Genomic DNA, 22,189 nt, shown 5'->3' with positions numbered 1-22,189 from the left:
TGACATTTTTATAAACAGAATTAGAATGCTCTTTTCCACATTTTTTTTTTATTTTTGAACCAACGCAGTTTACCGGAATTAAGTTTTTCTGCTTTTGACATAGCACATTTTTCAAACACTCAACTTTTGTTTCTTATACTTTATAAGCCTCTGCATGCTCCAGTTATATTGGCAGATATACCTAGCCTTTAGAGGAAAGTAACGGAGAGGGCAGTGACAATATTATGATAGAGCAGTGGCTTTAACACTTTAGCCGTCCAGTCACTTATTCATTCATTAACTTTTAAAGGAGCACTAAACCTTTGCCTCCCGATTGCATATGGGAGGAAAATATTAGACAGTACTGTATATTACTATAGAACCTGTTAGTTTAGAACCTACTAACTTTGTACTTCTCCAAGAAATCCAGGAACTTTTTGGAAACACAGGGAGAGTTGACATGAATACAATCACAATAGGGATGGACATTGGAAGCTGAGGGTTAGCAACCATTGATGTTCCCAGCTCAATGGAAATACATTTTCCATTCAATATCGGGATTGGAATCGTTGTCAACTGAAAGAAAAGCAGCAAATTACTGCCTGAGGGGCCATTTTATGTACAAATATGATGCAGCCCCCAAAAGTACTTCATTGTTGTGTGTTGTGGCACTAAGGCACATTGTTTGGGGGTATTTACCATGGGACCAACAACAAAACTTAGACTCCAATAAGAGCCCATCCTGGCAATGGGAAAGAAGTAAAGAGATCATTACTTCAGAGTTTGGACCTGGCCCCACACCGTTGTGTGCAGACATCTGGCCATGCATGTTCAATGCAAACTAGCTGCGGTAGGCATTGGGTTTATCTACAGCCCACCAGTGGCTGGGGATCCCTGAATCATAGAGGTCAGCTGGGTCATGCCAGGCTGACTCCAAAAACGGAGCTTGAGGAACTGCACTACAGTAACGTCACCATACATTGCGTGTAGACTGTGATATGCTGCGATTTTATTGTCAAATGCAAGAGAAATCTATGGTAGTTCCTGCTTTTGACACTGGTAAATATCCACTTTACTATTTAGCAAACTGAAGGGCAGACAAAAACATCTCACAAAAAGATTTGGAAAAATGACAAAATGGCCACACACCTTAAATCCATCATCAGCAAAGAGGACTGCTACCAAGATAATCTTGCTAAAGAACTTCACTTGCCACTCACAGGAGCTATCCATGATCCTGCTCCACCAAGTTACCGACTCCTAGAAGAGGAAATGGGGCCCTCAGGCAGTCTGGCCCACCAGGGTTTTCCCCTGTACACCTGTGGGCCAGTCCAACCCCGGGTGGTGTATATGTGCAGATAACAGAGGGTATCTGCACACCAAAGAGTTGTACATTTATTATGTGTGTTGAGAAAGAAAAAATGGGAAATGAGCTGATGGTACATATGTGATTGCCAAAACTGCCTTAAGTTGTTTTTGTTTCTTTTATAAAAACCTAGAGAATTTTATTAGGTTATTGGAAAGCTGTATTTCTAGATTGTTCAGCTCAAAATAAAAGCTGGTAAACAGGGTCCCTGGCATGACTGGAGGAGAGTGGTCAGGCCTCAATTCCTTTAGGGCAGTGCTGGTCTTCTGAAACTCAGGACCTGATACAGAGATGCCAGCAACGCCCGCCACTGCTGTGATCCTGTACTCAGTGGACTAGCAAAAATATACTAATGCCTTAGTCGCCATCTTGTGCACTGAGGCGCCCACTTCCGGCATATTACATCCACTTAAGTACAACAGTGAAAGCATCGGAAACATCAGTCACACTTCAAACCTCTGATCAAGCCTATGCTCTCTTAGAATGAGCGTCTCCCCTAAGAGGCCGGGGACCTCTCCAGCTGTGAACGAGTTTGCGGAGGCTCACTAAAGTACACCCAGTAAAGAGTCCCGAAATGCCTGCATTTTTCTAATTACCCCCCGTTACCTCCCTTAATGCTGACTACCTGACATGCACTTGGCAAATAAATGCTCTCTGCGACCGTCATCGCTAATCCATCACTGTGCATGTGCAGTGTGGCTTTTACGCTTGCGCAGTGCCAAAAATAAATCGCCCCACTGCGTCCACCATCGTCTTTGCATGCATCTCTGAATCAGGAAGATAATAGCTAGGGTCTGATTGGTTGCTATGGGCAACAACTCCACTTCTAAAAACCCGCACTTTAACAAATATACCCCCTGGTGTCTATTAGCTACCCCCACTCCAATTATAGGGTTATTACCCTGAACCCATCTGTGCAGATGAGAAAAACAATTGCTTTATGCTGGTTACCATATTATTGTGACACTCTGGTACTGGAATACAGAAGTTCCCCATCATCCAGGTGACAACTTGAAAAGCTATATGACCATTCATACAGTAGGTTGCAAGCTCTTGCAAATTGTATTTATTCCTAAATGTCAGGACAGCCACATTTAATTTTCAAAACTGATTTACTGATCTCTGTCCTTGCAGAGTGTTTTGGAATATGCTGGCTGAGTATGAAACACATTATAATCTTTAGACTTGCGATGTTGCATCAGAGAGAGCAGCAGAGCGACACTTTAATGTTTGGCAATGTCCATTCCTTTTCAACGACACAGAGAGTCTCAGCCTTAATGCTGGCAGCTGTGTCTGAAGCCTGCGTGTTAAGCTGCTTTTATCAGCACTCACATCGAACGAAAACTGTTAATTGATTTGTTTTCCCAGAAACAATTACATTTTGGTACAATGTTATCATCTAATTTATTATTCTCAGAAAATTATTACATAGGAGGTTATGTTTCTTGCCAGCTTAAAGCTTTTATCAAATTTGCTATTATTATGTGTCAGTAATATGTTTTTTTTTTTTTTGGAATATAAACAATATTGGGGTAAATGTGTCAGCCTGCTCAGGCTATTACATTTAGCCCACTGACTTTGAATTTTTCATGATTTAAACATATTGCTTTTAATTACTAATATTATTAAAATCCTGCCCGTTCCTGCACCTGCCCCAATTACCCCAGTCTTCTCTGACAGTCTCTGCCCCACCCCCGGGAGTCATCAGCGGGGAAGGGAGGGGGATGTTGCCGTAGGGTTAAGGCCCCCATACATCAGAGGTTGAGTGCAGCAATCGATTGTGTATAAAAATCTTTCCCGTTTTCAATCGATTGTGGCAATTCTGCAATCTGCAATCGATTGAAAAAGGGAAAGATTTTTATACACAATCTATTGCAAATTGCACGATTGCTGCAATCAATCTCTGATGTATGGGGGCCTTTAGAATCCTCATATACGTCCCTGACTGTGCCCTTCTCGACTATTATATAGATCTTTTATTTTGAAGGTGCCACAATGTTTACACAAGGAATATACATAGAAACAGGGTAACTTGACAAATTATAAGGGCAAAATAGTGGAAATTGACATATAAACAACAATAAAATTATATATATATATATATATATATATATATATATATATAGGACGAAACACTGGGCAATCGGTTGTACATCACAAGGAAGAGAGGCAGTTAGGTACTCAATAAGCCTGTATGCAAGGTAAGGCCGAGCGTAGGGTATCAGAGTCAATAAACAGACTTTGGACATAAAAAGACAAGGAGCACAGGTGGCATGGATAATACTAAGGGAGGAAGAAAAGGAAAGAGGACCCTGCCTGGTAGAGCTTACATAATTAGGGGGAGGGGGTGAAGTGAACTCTTGGTTGGTGAGCTGGGGTTAAATCAGATCAAAGGCAGAGAGGTACATAGAGATTTGGAGGAGGGCCAGTAGCTGGGCTATAGGAAGGGGTATGAGAATGGTGCCATTGTCCAGCGTGCACCATCGCTGCCCTTGCATGGAACGACACCCTTTGACCAGTAGCACTACTGCAGTGGTGCTCAGAGTTCCCAAAAGACGCTCTGGGCACATACCCTGCAGTGTGTAGAGCCACCTGGACAGTCCGGGAAACTCTACACTTTCCCCTGCCAGCGGCCCCGCCTCCTCATGTGACATCACATGTGGGCAAGCACCGGCGCTGGTCGGTAGGCTTAAGTGAATAGGTTTGACGCTAACAATTCTAACTAGGCAAGGAAGCAGCGCCATCGTAGGGAAATATTGTGCCCTAGATTGGCACCGCCCCACAGCATCTGTGACATCACAACATCACAAAGAGAAGGACAGGACGAGATAATGACGGCGCTTCCTTAGGGGGGCTCAGGCAGATTTTCATGCTGCCCTTTTATGCACCCTGCAAACCACATGCAGGTGATAACAGGTCAACAATGGAGCCGCCACCATGGCCTTGTGCCCTGGGCTGTGGTGCCACTTGCAAACCCTTGGTGACGGCCCTGTGAGGGAGTGACACCCATGTAACACCCAACTTCATATTTCCACTACAATATAAAAAATAATCAAGATAAGTTTACATATTGTAATTAATTGATGTTGTTTTAAAATCCACACTTCTTTTGTTAATTTGGATTACTGTGAGCAATGTAGAACTTCTGACAGCCTCTCACACTGAGGGGTAAATTTACTAAGATGAGAGTTCTATTTAAGAAGTGATGTTGCCCATAGCAACCAATTAGATTACTTCTCATTTATCTAGCACCTTCTAGAAGATAATACCTGGAATCTGATTGGTTGCTATGGGCAACATCACTTCTTAATAGAACTCCCATCTTAGTAAATTTACCCCACAGTAGCTATCTCATAAATGGGGTGCAAACACAACTAGATTTTGCTGTGCCCGGGACTAGCCAACAACAGGTTCTTCTCCAGCTACCTCTGAAAGTAAGTATTGCAAAGTCCCAGTAAGTTATCTGATGGATATATATGTTGTACAAGCAAAGAAAATGGGCACTCTCCCCCCAAAATGTTCTGTTCTTTTGCATTTCTCACAGCTCATCCTGTCACCTAAGCAGCAAACGAGGTCAGTATTAATTTGTTTTAGGATTTTTAAAATGGAAAACAAGTATACCAGCTCCGTGGCTGTATGTTTCCAGTGGGAGTCCACAATGGAATCACTTTCTGAATAGCAAGTGGCATAACCTAAGATTATTAAAATACATTACTAATTTAGCCGATTTAACCATTGGGCCAACCAAGTTTATGGTAGTCCACTGAAATCATACTTCAGTTAATGCTGAAATAATAAGCTGCAGACCCCAGTGTTACTGTAAGGGTGCTGTGACTGGAGCCGCCATCCAGGGCGCAATATCTCGAGAAATATCCAGCTACCTGGAGAGGGCCATCCAGGATCTAGGGGTAGATGTACAAAGCCTTGGAGATAGATAAAGTACCAGTCAATCAGCTCCTAACTGCCACTTTCCAGGCTGTTTTTCAAAAAGGACAGTTAGGAGCTGATTGGTTGGTACTTTATCTCCCTCCAAGGCTTAGTACATAGACCCAGTAGTCTCCACTTTGCAGCACAAGTGATGTCATGAAGTGCCCTGGTATGCCACCGGCCGCAGTCAGTTGTGTATGTATAATTTGTGCAGGGTGTGCGGTGCCCCCGGATGCCGACACCGCACACCTTGCACCCATGTATTATATCTTCAGAGTCCCACAGCAGTGACACTGCACAAAATACGGTGAAAATGGCGCGAATGATATTCCCAGAGATTTGCGCAGTAGAAGAGTCAACGAGGAACATTGGCCCTCATTCAGAGGCGGTCACAAGAAGCGATCGCTCTCTCTGAATGAGGGCGGCCGCTTCATTTTTGAAGTGCGGCCTCCTGGTCGTTAGTTAAGCTATGGGTTACCACCCACAGCTTAACGACCAGGTTGATGGTCGCGATGGTGATCACCATCGCGACCATCGGGGCTTGCGACGAGACCCTAAGGTTGGGTCTCGGCAACCGCAAGCCCCAGGGAGCTTTCTGCTCTGATGGAGCAGGAAGCTCCCCACTGACATCACTGATGATGTCAGTGCGACCGCCCACAAAACGGTAGGTGTTCGTTAAGGAACGCCTCCATTTTGGAAACCACCCCCTGGCCCGCCTACCAAATGGGGCGAGCTGTCGATCAACATCGACAGCCGCCCCTTTGGTAGCGAGCTCCGGAGCGAGATAGTTTCTCTGTCGCTCCGGGGCTTGCGCACGCACAGTGTGGCCACTGCGCGTGTGCAGGGCTAACCATCAAGTCGGTTGCGAGCGCATCGGCGCTTACGATCGACTCTGAATGAGGTCCATTGTGCGAGTTCCATGTTCCCAGAGACTGGCTCAAGTGTAGTCTATTATCCTTATAAGAGGGGACCCATGCAAAGAGTACACACAGGCAGTCTCCTCCCCTGGCCACAGTACTGGACTCCTGTGTTGCAGTCAGGGCTATGAGCAGCTTTTAAGGTCTTTGTTTACCTTGTGATCCAGCTGTCCTACGTGTGTTCTCGGTAAGGAGGTGTAAACAAGGCCTGCCCTTTTCATTCATTTAGAAAGTTCCCTAGGACATGTACATCTAGTTTTATTTACTTCCAACATGAATAGAAGTCGCAGAGAAGTGATCACCCACCCAGTATAATCAGCCATCAGGATCGGTCATGTAAATGCTTACACTCCCCCCCTGGCTTCTGGCTCACCTCGGAGACTTAATACCTTGACTTGCAGCATAATCACTAGAACAATTCAATTATGCATTGATTTCCCAAAGTCCTGGCATGTTTCTCAGCAGGTTATTCTTTAGCGGGGAGAGAACACCCTGCAGGTAATTGAAGCATTAATCATACTGTAATTCTAAATTCAGACATTTCTAAGAAAACCATTTAGGAAAAGAAATGATTCATTGTGTGTTATTGTGATAAGATTGTGTAATAGCTCAGTGTTACATGAATTAATAGGGAAAGATGTAAATGGATGTGGCATAAATAGAATGTAGTATTGTATCATACCGTACATCCATGATCTCCTCAGCTGCCCCCCGGGAGGGGGAGATCCTAGTGGGAGGAATGTGACGCTGTATATAGCATCATCGTGGCTCCGTCCCCCATGTGCAATGACGTGTTGGAGCCACCATGACGTGATTTAGGGCTCTATTTACTACAATCCGCATACTGAATGCAGATTGTAGTGTGATATTATCAGCTGAATTCGCATTGTGAATTCAGGCAATATCACAGGGATTTACTACAAATCCCTTACAGGGACAGAGCTTCTGATAAAGCTCTGTCCCTGCGAATCCCATACGCACGCTAGTCACAGTATTTTCGCAAAAAATACCGTGACAAAGTGCCCGCGCATGCGCCGACCGGCCGCCGCTGCTACCCCCCCTGCGCTAAGCTCCGCCCCCTGCAATCGCGGACCCCCCGCGACCCCAGGCCTCCGGTGATGTCCTCCATGTCCTCCGGTCAGGTGATCTCCCATACTGCACTGGGACCCGATCACCTGATGACCGGGTCGCAGTGCACTATGGGAGACCAGCTGACCGGAGGGGGAGACATCACCGGAGGCCCGATCACCGGTCCCTGGAGTCAGGTAAGTAAAAAAAAGTTTTGACAATTTTTTTTTCTTTTTTTACACTAATCAGCTTGCAGTCTGTTTAGACCACACAGCTGATTACTGGGACCGACTCCCGGCTCTGCTTTCCCCGTTACAGCAGAGTAGGAGCCCGGTTACTGGGGGAGACCCTGGATAACGCCACCTCCAGGTGGCGTTATTATCACAGGGCTTTCCCCAATATTTTTTTACGATTTATTTTTAGTATCTTTGGTTGGATTACATTTCCCATTACAATTATGGGAAATGCGATCTGATTACTAAAAATAAGTGATAATTAGGGGTTGGAGTAGAATTTTACAAATTCTACTCCAATTGCCCTGTAATAACTACAGGTGATACTAAAATAATGTGAAAAGGGTGTGAAAACACCCTTTTTCACTTTATTTTAGTAAGAGCCCTAATGTGAAATGTATCATCAGCCCAGCAGACTGCCCCTTTCCCTAGGGAAGTGGATGGCATATGGGGGGCGGTCTGCTCTCCCTCTATTCCTGAATGGGTCACCTTCTGTAGCCACCTTACCTTTTCTATCTTTGAAAAATATCTTGCAAATGCAGAATAGGAAGAATAGAAGCGTGCTTTATTAGGAACAGCAGCAATGACAATGAAACTCTGTTGCAGGAAATAATAAAGCTGGGGCCTCTCTAGCATATAATCACTTTCTGCATCCATGGCTATAAGATGGGTGATTAGGTCTACGTTCCAGTCTCTGTGGCTTTCAGCCTGCACAATCCTACAGTACAGTGGTAGGTATGGAAGCAAGGCATTGTGGGAAGTGTGCTTTGTATAGGAGGCCCATATCGATTATTGAGCCCTCCACTGACCTAACATGGGTGTTAGCCCACTCAGCTATAAACTGACTACATGCTGTATGATTTCTATCACCAATTTATTCGTCATACACAACCCTGCATGGACCCAAACCAACTGATTTCATTTAGTCAGTCGTGTCTGTACACCTGGCCTGCATATGGCCACAGTGGCATGTCTGCCTGGCTGGCTTCCACATTTCCCCCCCCTTTTTCCTTTGTAGTCCCTACAAAGTCTTCTTCCATCTCCAACGTCCGCGGGTCAGGGTATTCTATGGTCCCTCCAGCGAGGATCTGTTCAAGGGCCCAGCCGGGACCGACTATGACCCCACATTCCTTCTCCACTGGCTCCGGGCTCTCCATCTTCGTACCTCCTGACTTCACTCTGCGGATCCTCTGTGGGAGTGGCAACTCGGAAGTGCCACTCACGATGGGCCACCATGGGGAATTTTCTTCTAAGTGTGCCGCAGCCACCCACTCTTCTTCCAACTTGTCTGGGGCATCTTCACTGAATTCAGGGTGTGGCACTAACCACCACCCAATAGTCAATTCCTCCGGGGCATCCTCTTCCTCCCGGGTCTCCACCGACATTTTCCATGAGTCTGGACTCTTCTCCACAGACTCCTGCAGCAAGCGACACTTTCCTTCTTCAGCGTACTCCATCTCTTCCGCTGACATCTCCGGGTATCCAGGTCTCGGACTTTTCCAGCATGGGGAGATCCTAGACTTCTTTGCCACTGGGTCTTCACGCTCTTCCTTATAGCGTGGCATCTTCACCTCCCAGTCATCCACATCCGTCCTCTGCGGGCAAGGATCCTTCTTCACTGGGACCTCTTCGGGGCATAACAGTGTCACTGCATCTTCCCAGGGACACTCATGGGCCAAGTGTCCCTGCCGCCGACACTTCCAGCACGGGGGTGCTGTTGCCATCTTCATCACAAAGGGGTCTCTACCCTTCGGCTCCTGCTCAGGAACAATGGGCACCTGCGAACGTACTTCCAGCAGGCTCTTCTGCTCCACTTCCCTGGCTTCTTCTATCCACTTCTGGGCTCTGCCATTCAAGATCATCCGGTCTTCGTCCCACGGACAATCTCGAAGCTCATGCTCTGGATCTCCACATCCTTCACACCGGAATTCTTCATCCTCCTGGTGCCACTCTTCATCACGTGGACAGCTATTATGCTCATGCCCATAGGTTCCACAGAGCATACACCAGAGTCTCTTCTTCACAGAGTTCTTCTGACCACATCTCTGAACCGCTTGCTGGGCCATCTGTGTGATCTCCAACGGGGACATTTCTTCCTCTTCTGTCGCCCTAAACTCTCTCCAGGGACATTCGCTGGCAACATGTCCCAGCCGCTGACACGTCTTGCAGGGGATCACAGCGGATTTCTTGCGCCCCTTCTCTCGGCGCTCTTCCTTGCCGCGCTGTACCGACCGCTGCACCATCTTTATGATGTCTTCTCCCGACACCGTAATCCAGTCACTCTTGTCCTCATACGCCCGGGGATGGTTCCACTCCGGAGCTGTCGGTAGGGGGGGCCTCTTGCCGGTGGTCCACATCGTGTCCGTGATCCTGCCGACTACGCCAAATGTGAGGGGCGGGTGCGGTCAAATGCCTGCTGCCGTGCAGGTGTACGTCTGTTACTTACCTTGCGTTGCACCCTCTCACCTTCAGGCCGTGTGTTGAGCAGACGGTCCTGGAACCTCCGAATAGAACACGGACACGATGACCTAGGGGGAAGGAGACGAGGTGAGTACCGTCCTTCCTCACGTCGACCGACGCGCCCTACCGAACCGGGGGATAAATTCAGGTTTTAAGTGAAGATCATCATTGGCACTTTTGGCCTCAGATCCCGAATTTTCACCTATCGGTACTCACGCACCAGGTGAAGATCCGTCCTTGCACCGGGTTGCAAGGTTCACCGTCCGCCCAGAAGGAAGGAGATAGGTAGTGACAAACAAACAGGGAGAGACAGTACACACAGATATTTCTCACCATGTCCACTCTTGCTCTTCGTCCGCTCACTCGCCTACAGGTCCCTGTAAGGAGATACACAACACAGCCGTGCAGGGCCTAAACCTATGTCAAGTGACTACACATACTAAAACGGCATCACCCTCAACCTACAGTGTGTGTAGTGCGACAGATATAACAAAAACTAAACATTTGCCCTGCACGGAACACCCAACACAGACTAAATATACAAGAGCAAAACACAGTGCTGTCCCTTTAAATGTCTGCTACCTATCCAGAGCTGGCCAGCTCCTCTTCTCGGTGACTGGGGAAACCACTACCTCATGGGTGGAAGCCGTACAGCTCTCCACCACTGCTCACACCTCTAATCATCCGCCTCTGTTAGCACTGCAGCTAATGGGCTCAGGGCCCTGGGCCTAACGCCCAGGGTCTTACCTGCGGCTCAGGCCTAGGTGCCTGCCAAACGGTGGGCTCTGGTAGTGGTCTGGGCCTAATGCCCAGACCACATTTTATGGGGCTCAGGCCTATTTGCCTGCCTGTCTGTGGGGCTCGCCTAGCGGTCTGGGCCTAATGCCCAGACCACCTTATATGGTGGGTGGCTCGGGCAGTTGCCCGCCTACTTTATTATATAGTGACCTGGGCCTAGTACCCAGGTCACTTACACCTCCTAATGGGGCAATCCTTTCATGGGGCCTAATGCCCGCTATAGTGCCCTGGGCCTTGTGCCCGCCTAATTACCCACGGGCCTAGTGCCCGACAATGCTCCACGGGCCTAGCGCCCGACAACCCTGGCGGTCTAGGGAGGGGGGTATATGGTGGGCCTCACGGAGGGCCTACCTGCTACGTTGGAAGAGGCTGCGGGGGGGAGCTTCGTGACGCTCTTTTACTTCCCTCCCCCGCAGTCCTCTCCGGTCCTCAGCCGCATTCTTCGGCCGCTGGCCCATCCTGGCCAGCGGCGCCGCCTCTTCTTCTCTTCTTCCAGCCGGCGCCGCTTGTCTTCTCTCTTGACAGCGGCGTCTTCTGGCCTCTTCCGCGGCCGCCGCCCCTGTTGCCGCGCCGATCTTCCACTCTTCGGGAAGTCTTCTCTCCTCCCTCTCCGCCGCCGAACTCCTCTTTCCCGCTCGGCGCCGTCTAATACAAGACGGCGCGAGTTGGCGGGGCTATGAGGCGGCGAGCCGCGATTGGCTCGTCGCGTCCGCCTCTGATTGGCTGCTGGCCCGCGAGCCAGGTTTGTCTCGCGGCCAGAGCCAAACGCCCGCCGCGCCCAACGCCTGACCGGCGCTGGGAGCAGGTACTCTCTCCCAGCGCCGGCTACCCGCCGCTTCTTGGCTGCCGGGCGCCAAGCTCCGCTGAGCTTGCACCCGGAGCCAAGCTTCTCCCGGCGCCACAGTACCGCCGGCACTGGTGAAAGGGACCAGGCGGTCCCTTCACCAGGTGCCCGCGGTATCTGCACCGACGCTAGGGACATTACTGTCCCAGCGCCGGCAACGGATGTGTCCCGCAAAGGACACATCCCTTCTGCCTGCCCCTGCACGTCGGCTGATGCTGGGATCAAACGCGTGATCCCAGCACAGCCTTCCACACATAGTGGCATGTAGGTCTGTCTGGCTACCTTACTGCGGTAATGAACGGCGGTACGTACCCAAAGACAGACGGAATGTCCTGCTTTGCGGATGCAATGCTTAGTACATCCCGCCCTGTAACAGACTTCTGCGACTGCCCGGAAAACACAGACACTTTGAACCAGCCTGACCATGTGGAATTTCGTATGCTGAGTTGTATGGATCTTTCCTAGCTCTCCATTTGTCATTGAGTTTGCTAGATGCGACATGGAAGGAATAACGTGTGAGGTGATGTTACATGTTATAGACACAGCTGTGGTGATGCTTAAATGAGGATCTTTCCACATGTCGTCAGTCTCACTCTATTTAATTATATCGCAATTGGATTCTTTCCGCTGTCACATTATTTCTAGGAACATATAAACAACAAATGAACGGAAAACAAAAGAAATTCTCATTTACAAAATACTGTCGTTTTTCCTCTGGGCTATATTGTGGATTCCTAGATGTATAATGCTGGGAGTACACCAATCTGCTAGCAAACAGATAATACTCCTTCTCAGTCCTCATAAATAGATCTAAGTTATGGCTAATGGGTTACATCCGTGTCAGTGGTGTTACAGGAGCTTGTGTAAAATGGCATATAGCGTGGTTATATACATGGAGTCATATATACTATAGTAAGTTTTCCATCTTTCCAAGTGCACAAGATCATTTAGTTACCTGTTGTCAGATTGAGGTGCTAACACATGATAATGAGCCTTATAAGAAGTACCCCCTTATGGCAGGGTTCTTCAACCTCGGTCCTCCAGCTGCTGTGGAACTACACATCCCAGCATGCACTGCCACCTTTTTGATATAACAGCATGCTAAAACTATGGCAGTGCATGCTTGGGATCAGGGCCGGATTAACGGGGAGGCGATCGGGGCGATCGTCCCTGGGCCCCCACACGTTAAGGGCCCCCACACCCATCGGGGTTAAAGTGGACCGGAGGAGGCAGAACCAGTTCCGCCTCCTCCGGCCAACCTAACCCCGGCGCCGCAGGGAAGCTCCTTTTACCAGGCACCCGCTGTAAACAGCAGGCGCCCGGCTCCTTCCCCGCAGCGGCAGCCGGAGTCGGAGGCTTGAGCTCACATGAGCTCCAGCTTCCGGCTCACACAGAGCACTATGGCAGAGACGCATAGTGTGGAGGAGCAGTCGAGCGGACTGCAGCGGACGCGGGGCTAAGGTTCAGGTAAGTATGAGCTTTATATATTTTTTTTTTTTAGTGCAAGCGGCCTACTGGGGGCATTACTGGTGGGGGGCATTACTAAAGGGGACATTACTCGGGGGGGAGCATTATACCTGGGGCATTACTCGGGGAGGGGGGAGGCATTACTACTGGGGGCATTATTCAGGGGGGAGCATTACTACTGGGGCATTACTCATTGAGGGGGGAGGCATTACTACTGGGGGCATTATTCAGGGGGGAGCATTACTACTGGGGCATTACTCGGGGAGGGGGGAGGCATTACTACTGGGGGCAGTATTCAGGGGGGAGCATTACTACTGGGGTATTACTCAGGGAGGGAGGAGGCATTACTACTGGGGGCATTATTCAGGGGGGAGCATTACTACTGGGGTATTACTCGGGGAGGGGGGAGGCATTACTACTGGGGACATTATTCAGGGGGAAGCATTACTACTGGGGCATTACTCGGGGAGGGAGGAGGCATTACTATGGGGGGCATTAATCAGGGGGCATCTCTATTGGGGGCTCTACTAGAGAGTGAGCAAACTTAACGCATCTGTAGGCAGTGCTGCGCATGCGCTGGTTTTACAGACGTAACAGCGCATGCGCAGCACTGTTTCCAGATGCGATAAGGTAGTGTAGGCAGGGAAAAGTATCTATTTCCCGAAAAGCTGTCATCGCAAAAATGACAGCTTTTCGGAATAGATAGTTATGGAGAGGTGGAATGATGAATTCCACCTATAATTAGGTAGAACTCCATGCGAGTTCTAAACCTAATTATCTCTAGAGAATTTTTAGGTTTAATGAATAGGCCCCTATGTGAGTTTATATTGTGCTCATACATTTTTATCTTTCATCCTAGGGAACAATGGGCTGTGTAGGTTAATCAGAGGTAAAGTCTTTCTCTACTTTTGCTTGTACAGTACTTTAAGTTATTGGTTCTTACGTAGATTCATTCACTGAGGATAAATAACTGAGAAGATTGATGGCTCAAAACTCCACAGATGAAACATAGAGAGATGATTCTGGGTTACAGGTTAAATGGCTTTCTCATATTTTTTCATATTTATGGATGATATCATTCAGCAAATATTTAACTTCCAGATTAGGACTAATGACGTTCTTGTAGCTTTCACCGATATAGGTGTAATGTCATCATGTCCGGAAGAAAAGCTATTCAATCTTCCCACCATTGGAATTATGATGGAGGATTCATTTTGTTGACTTTGACCAGTTTGGCAATTATTTTCCTGCAGATATTGTACTTCTTAGAAGAGAACAATCTCCATTAGAGTGTGTGTATCTGTCTAAGTCATTGCTTTATCACGGTCATGGATCGTGTGAGAGGACACAGGCAAAACAAGGTGAATATCAAGTTTGAGCACGTACAGTACATACACTCACATTCAATACAACATCTGTACAAAGTAATACAATGATCTATCAGGAAATAAACGGTACAAGGCAAGAAAAACAAAGCTAGAATCAAGAAATAGACTGAGACAGAGGATACAGGACTAGGAATATGGCCTGTGGCAGTCCATGATTAATACAGTGCGCAATAGAATATACTAGTATATAGACTAGTATATGGGCTCAATTCTATTAGACATGAAGGGTGCGAGTTGCCGTTGCAACGGAGTAGAAATTCTGGCAATGGCACCGCAACTTGCTGCCATCGCAGCCCGTTCTGACACTGGACTTGTAGATATTTGTATGAAGCCCTATTGTGCCGCAAACAAAATCTGCGAGCCCGGAGGTACCGTAAGCACAGCCTACAGCCGCACTTACTCATGCTGCGAGGGAACTCACGGTCAATAGGATGGAGCCCTGCTAATGGTCCAGAATATAAAGAATCAAGTCAAGGGAAGTAAAATACGATAAAAAATGGAAGAGATAGGCAAACTTAGGCACAGACAATGAAGGTACGATGTTGCAGGTAAACAAATTATGAAGGCAAAGGGAGAGATATATCAGACCTTCTAAAGGGGATGAGTACAGAAATGTATCATTTATCAAGTACATTCTATAAAATGATAGAAGCAGATTGGTTGGTACGGGCAACACCCCCACCTGTCTTCTTTAGAAGGATTGATACATATCCCCCATGTATTGCTGCAGGTAAAAACACACCCAGAACACTAGGCTAGGATGTGTAATGCATAAACAGTGAATCCAGAGCCAACAGGTGAGATCAGAAGGAGATCCCTCTGCTGGAGTCATGGGAGAAATTTAGTTTAACCCAGCGGTTCCCAAACTGGATGCCGTGGCACTTGCAGGGGTGCCTCGGGTTGGTGGTCCAGTGGTTTTGTGATAGGCAAAACCAGTGCTAATGGCTGCCAATCAAAAAATATGTGGACTGAAAGTAGCGCAGCCCTGTCACCCACCACATAATTGACCCTAAGGGTGACATATAAGCACAATTTACTTCATTTAATTTTGCTGTATTTCTCAATAGGAAACTTTAGGCCCGGGGGTGCCCTGGAAAAAATGCTGATACTCTAGGGCGCCGTGATTCGAAAAAGTTTGGGAACCACTGGTTTAACCATTAACTGTTGTCATCTAGTGGCAGGAGAACAGAGGGCCTGATTCAGACCCGCTCGCAAGTGCATTGCGCTCGCAAGTGGGTCGATGGTGGCCCAGAGCGCACGCGCGGCATGCGTGAGCCCTGTAGCGAGTGAGACCTTCACTCGCTCCGGAGCTCGCAGCAAAAAGGGGCGGCTGTCGATGTTGATCGACAGCTCGCCCCATTTTGTAGGTGGGTAGGGGGGGTGGCTGAACAAACGGAGGCGTTCCCGAAGGAGCGCCTGCTGTTTGTGGGCATCCCTACTGACATCACCTGTGATGTTAGTAGTCGACTTCCGGCTCTTTTAGAGCTGGAGGTCCACTTGGCATTACGAGTGCTGAGACCCTACCACAAGGGTCTCCTCGCAATACTGAAGGTCGTGATAATCGCGACCATCGCCAGGCTGCACGCACAAGCTATGGGTGGTCACCCACATCTGTGCAAGCATCCTGGAGGCCGGAATAAGAAAAAATACTCCCCGTCCTGATTCAGGGAGTGCGCTAGCAAATAGCGAGCGGCTCTGAATCAGGCCCAGACTAAAGATTCCTTACAGTCATCTCTTTAAGGAATGGAGGTTAGAAGCAGGTTTCCTGGATCACATACTGGGGGAGATGTATCAAAGCTTGGAGAGAGATAAAGTGGAGAGAAATAAAGTACCAGCTAATCAGCTCCTAGCTGTAATTTTACAGGCTGTGTTTGAAAACAATGACAGCTAGGAGCAAACTTTGATAGCAATCAGAAGATAATCATACAACTTTGTACAAAGTTGTTTGAGATTCTGAGTTTACAACACTTACTAGATTCTGTGACAAACTTAATGGCATTACTTGGCAATATATTTTGTGGCAAAGTACCATTTAGACTATAGGCAGTGCTGAGCGGCATCAACTTGGACAACTGGTGACATCACAGACCTGTCGCTGCGGCGGCGGAGGCATCACCAACCTCACGTGGCTGGGTGAATTTTATTGTTGAACTTCCCAATTCCAGAGGAAGTATGTGATTAGTGATTACCTTACTAAAGTTTCTCACTTTGGGCCTGATTCTGGGTTGCACCTGTGGTACCCCCATAGTTATGGGGTCACCCCTTAGTAAATTAGGGAGTCACTCAGGTGTTCTGTAGTCCCTGTCAGTTTTATTTTTATTATTATAAGATCATACTGCACCATTGGCCCCATAGGCTAATATAGTGAACTTTCTCTGACCTTGCTCCCCCTGGACCATACTGAGCATGTGCAAACAGGGAGGTAGAAAATGCTCCTGGGTCAGTAACCCATTTTTGCAGGAAAATCCTGCCCCACTAATTGGTAGCCTGGGTGTCCAGGCAGAGATCCTTGTAGGCGGCCTGTTAATGAGGGTCCCCTGTCCACTCATAGAAGCTGGACCGACAGGGAGAAGAGTATGGGAGAGTTTATAAAATACCCATCCCAAGGGAAGGAGGTGTTCTGTCTATAAGGAGTTTCTGTGGAGTGCTCTTGATTCTGTAAAAATAGGGATGCTATAACCCCTTTATTTGCCCTGGATTACAAATACTGCACGTGGTGCAGGACTAGAAAACCTCACTGGATTACAAGTGGGAACCTTTCCCAGCCACAGCTGTGTGCACCAATTGCTGGGAGAATCCCCACTGTGGGGACAGGAGAGGTTGCCTGGCTGCTGCTGGTTTGCGGAGCGGGGTGAGGTTGGACCTGCCAACCCCTGATGTGAAGAGTTAAAAGGGCAGCTCGGACCAGAGCGGGGCCCCAGAATGCACCCTCCCTGCTGTGTACCTGCTTTAACAAAGGCTGCCGTGCCGCCACTTGAAGGGGAGCGGAACTGACTGGAACCTGACTGCTGGTGTTTCGGCGGAGGAGGATTGCAGCACAGAGTGGGGGTGATGCCGTGCCCGCAACCCATAGGAGAGTGCCGCCGGGACTGTTGGAGCTGTACCTGCCTGCCTCACTGCCGCTGAGGACTGCTGGGAGACCCGAAGGACCCAGGAACAAGACCTCTCCAGCAGCTGGGTGTCTTAATTGGTGCCCGCGAACCGGAGGGCCCCAGGAGAGGAGCCTGTCCATCGGGACAGAAAAAGAGGACCGCTGGCCACGCTGCACAGAGCACGCCAACTGCTATCTAAACCCCCGCTGCAGGGAAGACCCCGCGAGGGACCCAAGGGCATTGCTGGCCAGCTGCGGGCAACAGAAGGGACAGCCCGAGAAGAGGAGAGGGGACGCCACAGAGGAAAGGAGCTGCGCCAGCCAGAGAACATGTGGGAAGGACCTTGCTGAAGTATTTAAACTGCCTAATGGACCCACCAAGGACAGCCCCAGCTGATCAGAGACCCCAGCCAGAGGAAGAGGACCCCACGCTGGAGTGAGGAAACGTGTCCGTCTGTGGGGAGAGATCTGCGCTGCCAGATTCAAAGCTTCAAAGCCAAGGAGCCTGCCTTTACTCGCTCTTCCAGACATAGTGTAGCCTGGTGCGGTGCCTTGCATCCCGGGCTGCGCAATTCCAGTATCAAGGAGTCGGAATTGTACAGCGTTGCGGAATATGTGTACGCTATATAAATAACTGGTAATAATAATAATAATAATAATTGGGTGGAAGAGCCCCTGCCTGTGGTGAGACTGTGACTACCCCTTGCCTCCTCCCCATAGTGCCTTCTAGTGTGTCCCCAGCCCTTTTAGTGGGTCCCTTCACCCCTCCTAGGAGCTGCCGCTGTGCAGTTGTGCCCAGTACCTACTTTTAGGCCCACACAGGGGGTTTATCAGTTTATACTAGCCTGCCATTTAAACTCTCATTGACAGTGTATTTAAATTAGGTAAGGTGTGGAAATAAGGGGGAAAGTAAGGGATAGTTTACTCCTTCTCTCCCCCAAGAGTCATATTGGTGATTATTTCTCTCCAGTGAACCTCCGGCTCATGCCTGGGAGGGGACGTGATTTATTTGTGTTGGCTCATGTCTGATGCAATCAAACGGGATGTCAAATGTTGATGTGAATCTAATGCAATCTGTATTTATTCTTGCTGATGTTTTTTTTTTATTTAAATGCTGATATCTCTCAAGGCACTGTGAATTTTTGGTGTTAAATATTGTCAGTGCTGATTATTGCTTTTCTTGCCATGAAATGTTTGAGTATTCACGGGTATTGGTGTTAATACAAATTGTCTTTTATACACTGCTGGGTGCCGGTATCAATTTCAAAGTCAATTCATGCTAATGAAATGTATATTTATCCTTATCGGTGCCTAATTTGTTGCTGTCGTTACTCAGAACAATGTGTATATTTGCTGTGAACCTTTTATCTTGTCAATTTCTGTGGTGCAATGTATGTTAAATGTTTATTTAGCCCTGTGTAACCCCGGCTGGCAACTCTTGTGGTAATAATGTGTCTCATAGGCCTTTAGGTAGATTGTTTTCATTTTTCTCAGCAAAAGGCCCTCATTCTAGCAAAAGACTGTGTTTATTAGCTGCAATAGGCCGGAGGACTACTACTCCTAGCATAGTCTCTGTATTGTTTTCATTTTTTTCAGCAAAGGCTCTCATATTAGCACAGACTTTATCTCATTGCTATAATCTGCTGGTGCACTACTGATAAAAGCTTGGCCTGCATGTTTTTCTCATGTTTCTCAGTGAAAGTTGGAATATTAGCACAGACTGTATCTCATTGCTGTAACCTGCTGGTGCACTACTGATACAAGCTTGACCTGCAGGTTCCATGTTCTTTCTCATTTTTTTTGTGAAAGTAAAGTTCTGCATAAATTGTGTTTCTTTTTGTTGCCCCTTACTTGCCAGCTGGGGTCACTGGTAGAGGACAGGGAGGTAATAAGTAAATATCTTGGTTTTGAAAAGTGTAAATTATTTTATTTATTCTGTTTATGGTAAACATTTTCTGTGGGAATTGTTGTTTATTTATCGGCAATAATAAAATTGCATTGTACCGTTCTTTCTGACTGGTCACTGTGTCTGCAAAAGGGGAATACAGGCTTGCCTCTCTGTCACGGTGTCCTATCTTAGCTACGGGGAAATCGGCCACCGAGGCATACTGAACACACCTGAATGTGGTGCTAGTGGTGCAGCACTGTACAAACTTTCAGAGCATCACATAAGAAAATTTTGGTGTCGACAAACAGGATACGGAGATTCTACGCAAGTCTACCCCTACAGATACAATGGAAACCAAACAGTCAAGCAGCAGTTCCCAGGAGGGGACCAGCCTTATTCCTATCACTATGCCTTACTACTTTGGGACCCCATGGCTGCCATGTTATTATGGTGAAGTGGGAGATAAAGGAACCGGGAGCCTAAAAGACTTCAAATCAAAACTGAGGTCCATGTTTAGATTATACTCGCTGACTGAAGCACAGAAAATTGAGGTCCTGATTGAACAATTAAAGGGCTGTGCTTTAAGAAAGATCACCTCCTGGCCAAATCATGAAAAGACCACCGTCAAACAGATATTTGAGAGGCTAACAACAACCTTTGAAAAGAAAACTATGTCAGAGCTGAAGATGCGGTTCTATGCCAGGACACAGCAACATGGAGAATCACTTCGTAACTGATGCCTTAAGTCTTGAGGAGGCTTTGAGCAAGTGGATGAAGATGAAGTGAGGGACGCTGATAAAACCTTATTTGATCAGTTCACGGAAGGCAGGAGGGGAGAACCAATGAAAATCCAGTTACGGTTATTGCAGCTGCAAGATCCAAAAGCGACCTTCTTGGACTTTAAAGAAATTGCCATTCTTCCTCTAGGTGGAAATACCAGGTCAGGAAATGGGGAGCAGGACCCAGGAACAAAGTCAGTGTCCCGAAGCAGTCAGCAATTTAAAGTGGACCTGTTAGTATCCTTAAGCAAACAAGTAACCGAACTTGCCAAGGAAATACAGTCCTTAAAAGCAGATCAGCAGGAAGATCCGGTCGGATGGAGAGCCGAGAGGAGGCCATACAGAGAAAACTGGAGAAACCCAGGACGACAGCCCACGGATCAGTTCGACCAGCAGGGACATCCAATCTGTCAGCGATGTCATCAAAGCTCACACCTGGAATGTGAATGTTACGCAGAGGTGTTAAACACTGAAGTCCTGAGGCCGAGGACCAACCCTCAGGAAGAACAGAGACAATAAGTCCACTCTTGGCAGAAGGACAATCCAGAACCACGAATCCATGCAAGACTACCTCCACAGGCACAAGAAGAATGCTGGGTCAGGTGGCGTGGTTTAATGTGCAACGCGGATATGGTTTCATAAACCCAAATGACACCATAGTGGAAGTGTTTGTGCACTTCAAGGACATTAAGAAGAACAACCCCAGACACTACCTGCGAAGTGTGGGAGATGGAGAGATGGTTGAGTTCAAATTTTCTATTGGAGAAAAAGGTGCTAAAGCCATAAATGTGACTGGTCCTGGAGGTGTTCCTGTACAAGGCAGCCGATATACAGTTCATCGCAACAGGCGTTATCCTAACAGAGTGCATCGCAAACGGAGGTCATACAGAAGAAACCACCATGTTCCAACTCAGTCACAGGAACATCCACCACAAGTTCCCAGTGTTCCCACTCTCATTGAAAATAAGGAAGTTACGAAGATAGACAAAGGGGTTGGAACAGATATTGGGGGAGATGTACGAAGACCAGAAACGGTATCAGCGCACGTTATGTGCGCTGATACCACTTCTCCCCGATGTATGATCGGGGGTCTGGGCAGTAAATGACAGGGGCGCTATGTGCCCCTGTCATTATCGGCGCTGCTATCTACAAGATAGCAGCGCCGACGGCAGGGCTATGTACGAACGGTCATAACGCATGACCGTTCGGCCGGCTGTAGCTGTCGTTATCGACAGCTACAGCCTGGCGCTAGCCTATCCCCACAGCAGGGACAGTGCTGTCCCTGCTGGGGCTGCTGTGGGCTCCAGGACTCCACGCGGGGATCACGCGATACTTGCGAGATCCCGCGCATGCTCAGTGGAGCCGGCCGGGAGAGAGACACAGCGCATCAGCACTAGGCTGATGCGCTGCTGTCTCTAGCGGGTAGCGCCGGAGGGGGGAGTTAACACTCCCCCTCTCCGGCCGATGAGATGTTTATACATCTCATCGGTAGTGCTTCCTGCTTCGCCTCGGTAAAGAAGTGAAGCGGGAAGCGTTATAGCGGCACGTTAAGTGCCGCTATAATACATCTACCCCACTGTGTGGTCAGGGATAGAAGACCTGGCGAACAACCTATATGTGGAACTTTTTGCGCACAAAGAGATGGTCCCTAATCCAGGAGTGAGGCAGCACCTTGGTACAGATCGACTGCTTCCCTGTCAAGAACTAATGCATGAGAGCCAACTGAGGGTGAATGGCAGCGATGCTGGGATGGCCTCGTGCAAACAACCAAAGTTGCTGACCACAGATCAAGGAGAGGTCCAGATCAGGTATCTGACTCACTTGTGACAGAGAGGTCAAGTCTCCCTGCAGACCCGACCACTAGCAATCCAATGGATGCGCTACTGCTCACAGACTTTCACGTCAACACTCCAGGCCCCAAAGATACAATTCCTGAAGCCGTCACAGGAGAAGAGGGAGTCAGATGGTCAGAACGAAGCACTAG

General features: G+C 48.1%; 1 protein-coding gene across 1 annotated transcript in view; it reads left to right on the top strand.

The window, feature by feature from the left end:
• LOC148513594 (uncharacterized) overlaps positions 1-22,189 on the top strand; it is a 67,299-nt gene that overhangs the window by 43,471 nt on the left and 1,639 nt on the right. Inside the window, exons 4-5 of the mRNA XM_088481708.1 lie at positions 20,792-21,054; positions 21,794-22,013. Of these exons, the coding sequence (XP_088337834.1) occupies positions 20,792-21,054; positions 21,794-22,013 (483 nt within the window). The remainder of the gene's footprint in view (positions 1-20,791; positions 21,055-21,793; positions 22,014-22,189) is intronic.

This window comes from Taudactylus pleione, unplaced genomic scaffold (assembly GCF_031769625.1).
Source record: "Taudactylus pleione unplaced genomic scaffold, aTauple2 ptg000276l, whole genome shotgun sequence".
Taxonomy (NCBI): domain Eukaryota; kingdom Metazoa; phylum Chordata; class Amphibia; order Anura; family Myobatrachidae; genus Taudactylus; species Taudactylus pleione.
The sequence above is the reverse complement of the archived record's forward strand: the minus strand, read 5'-3'. Positions and strand labels throughout refer to the sequence as shown.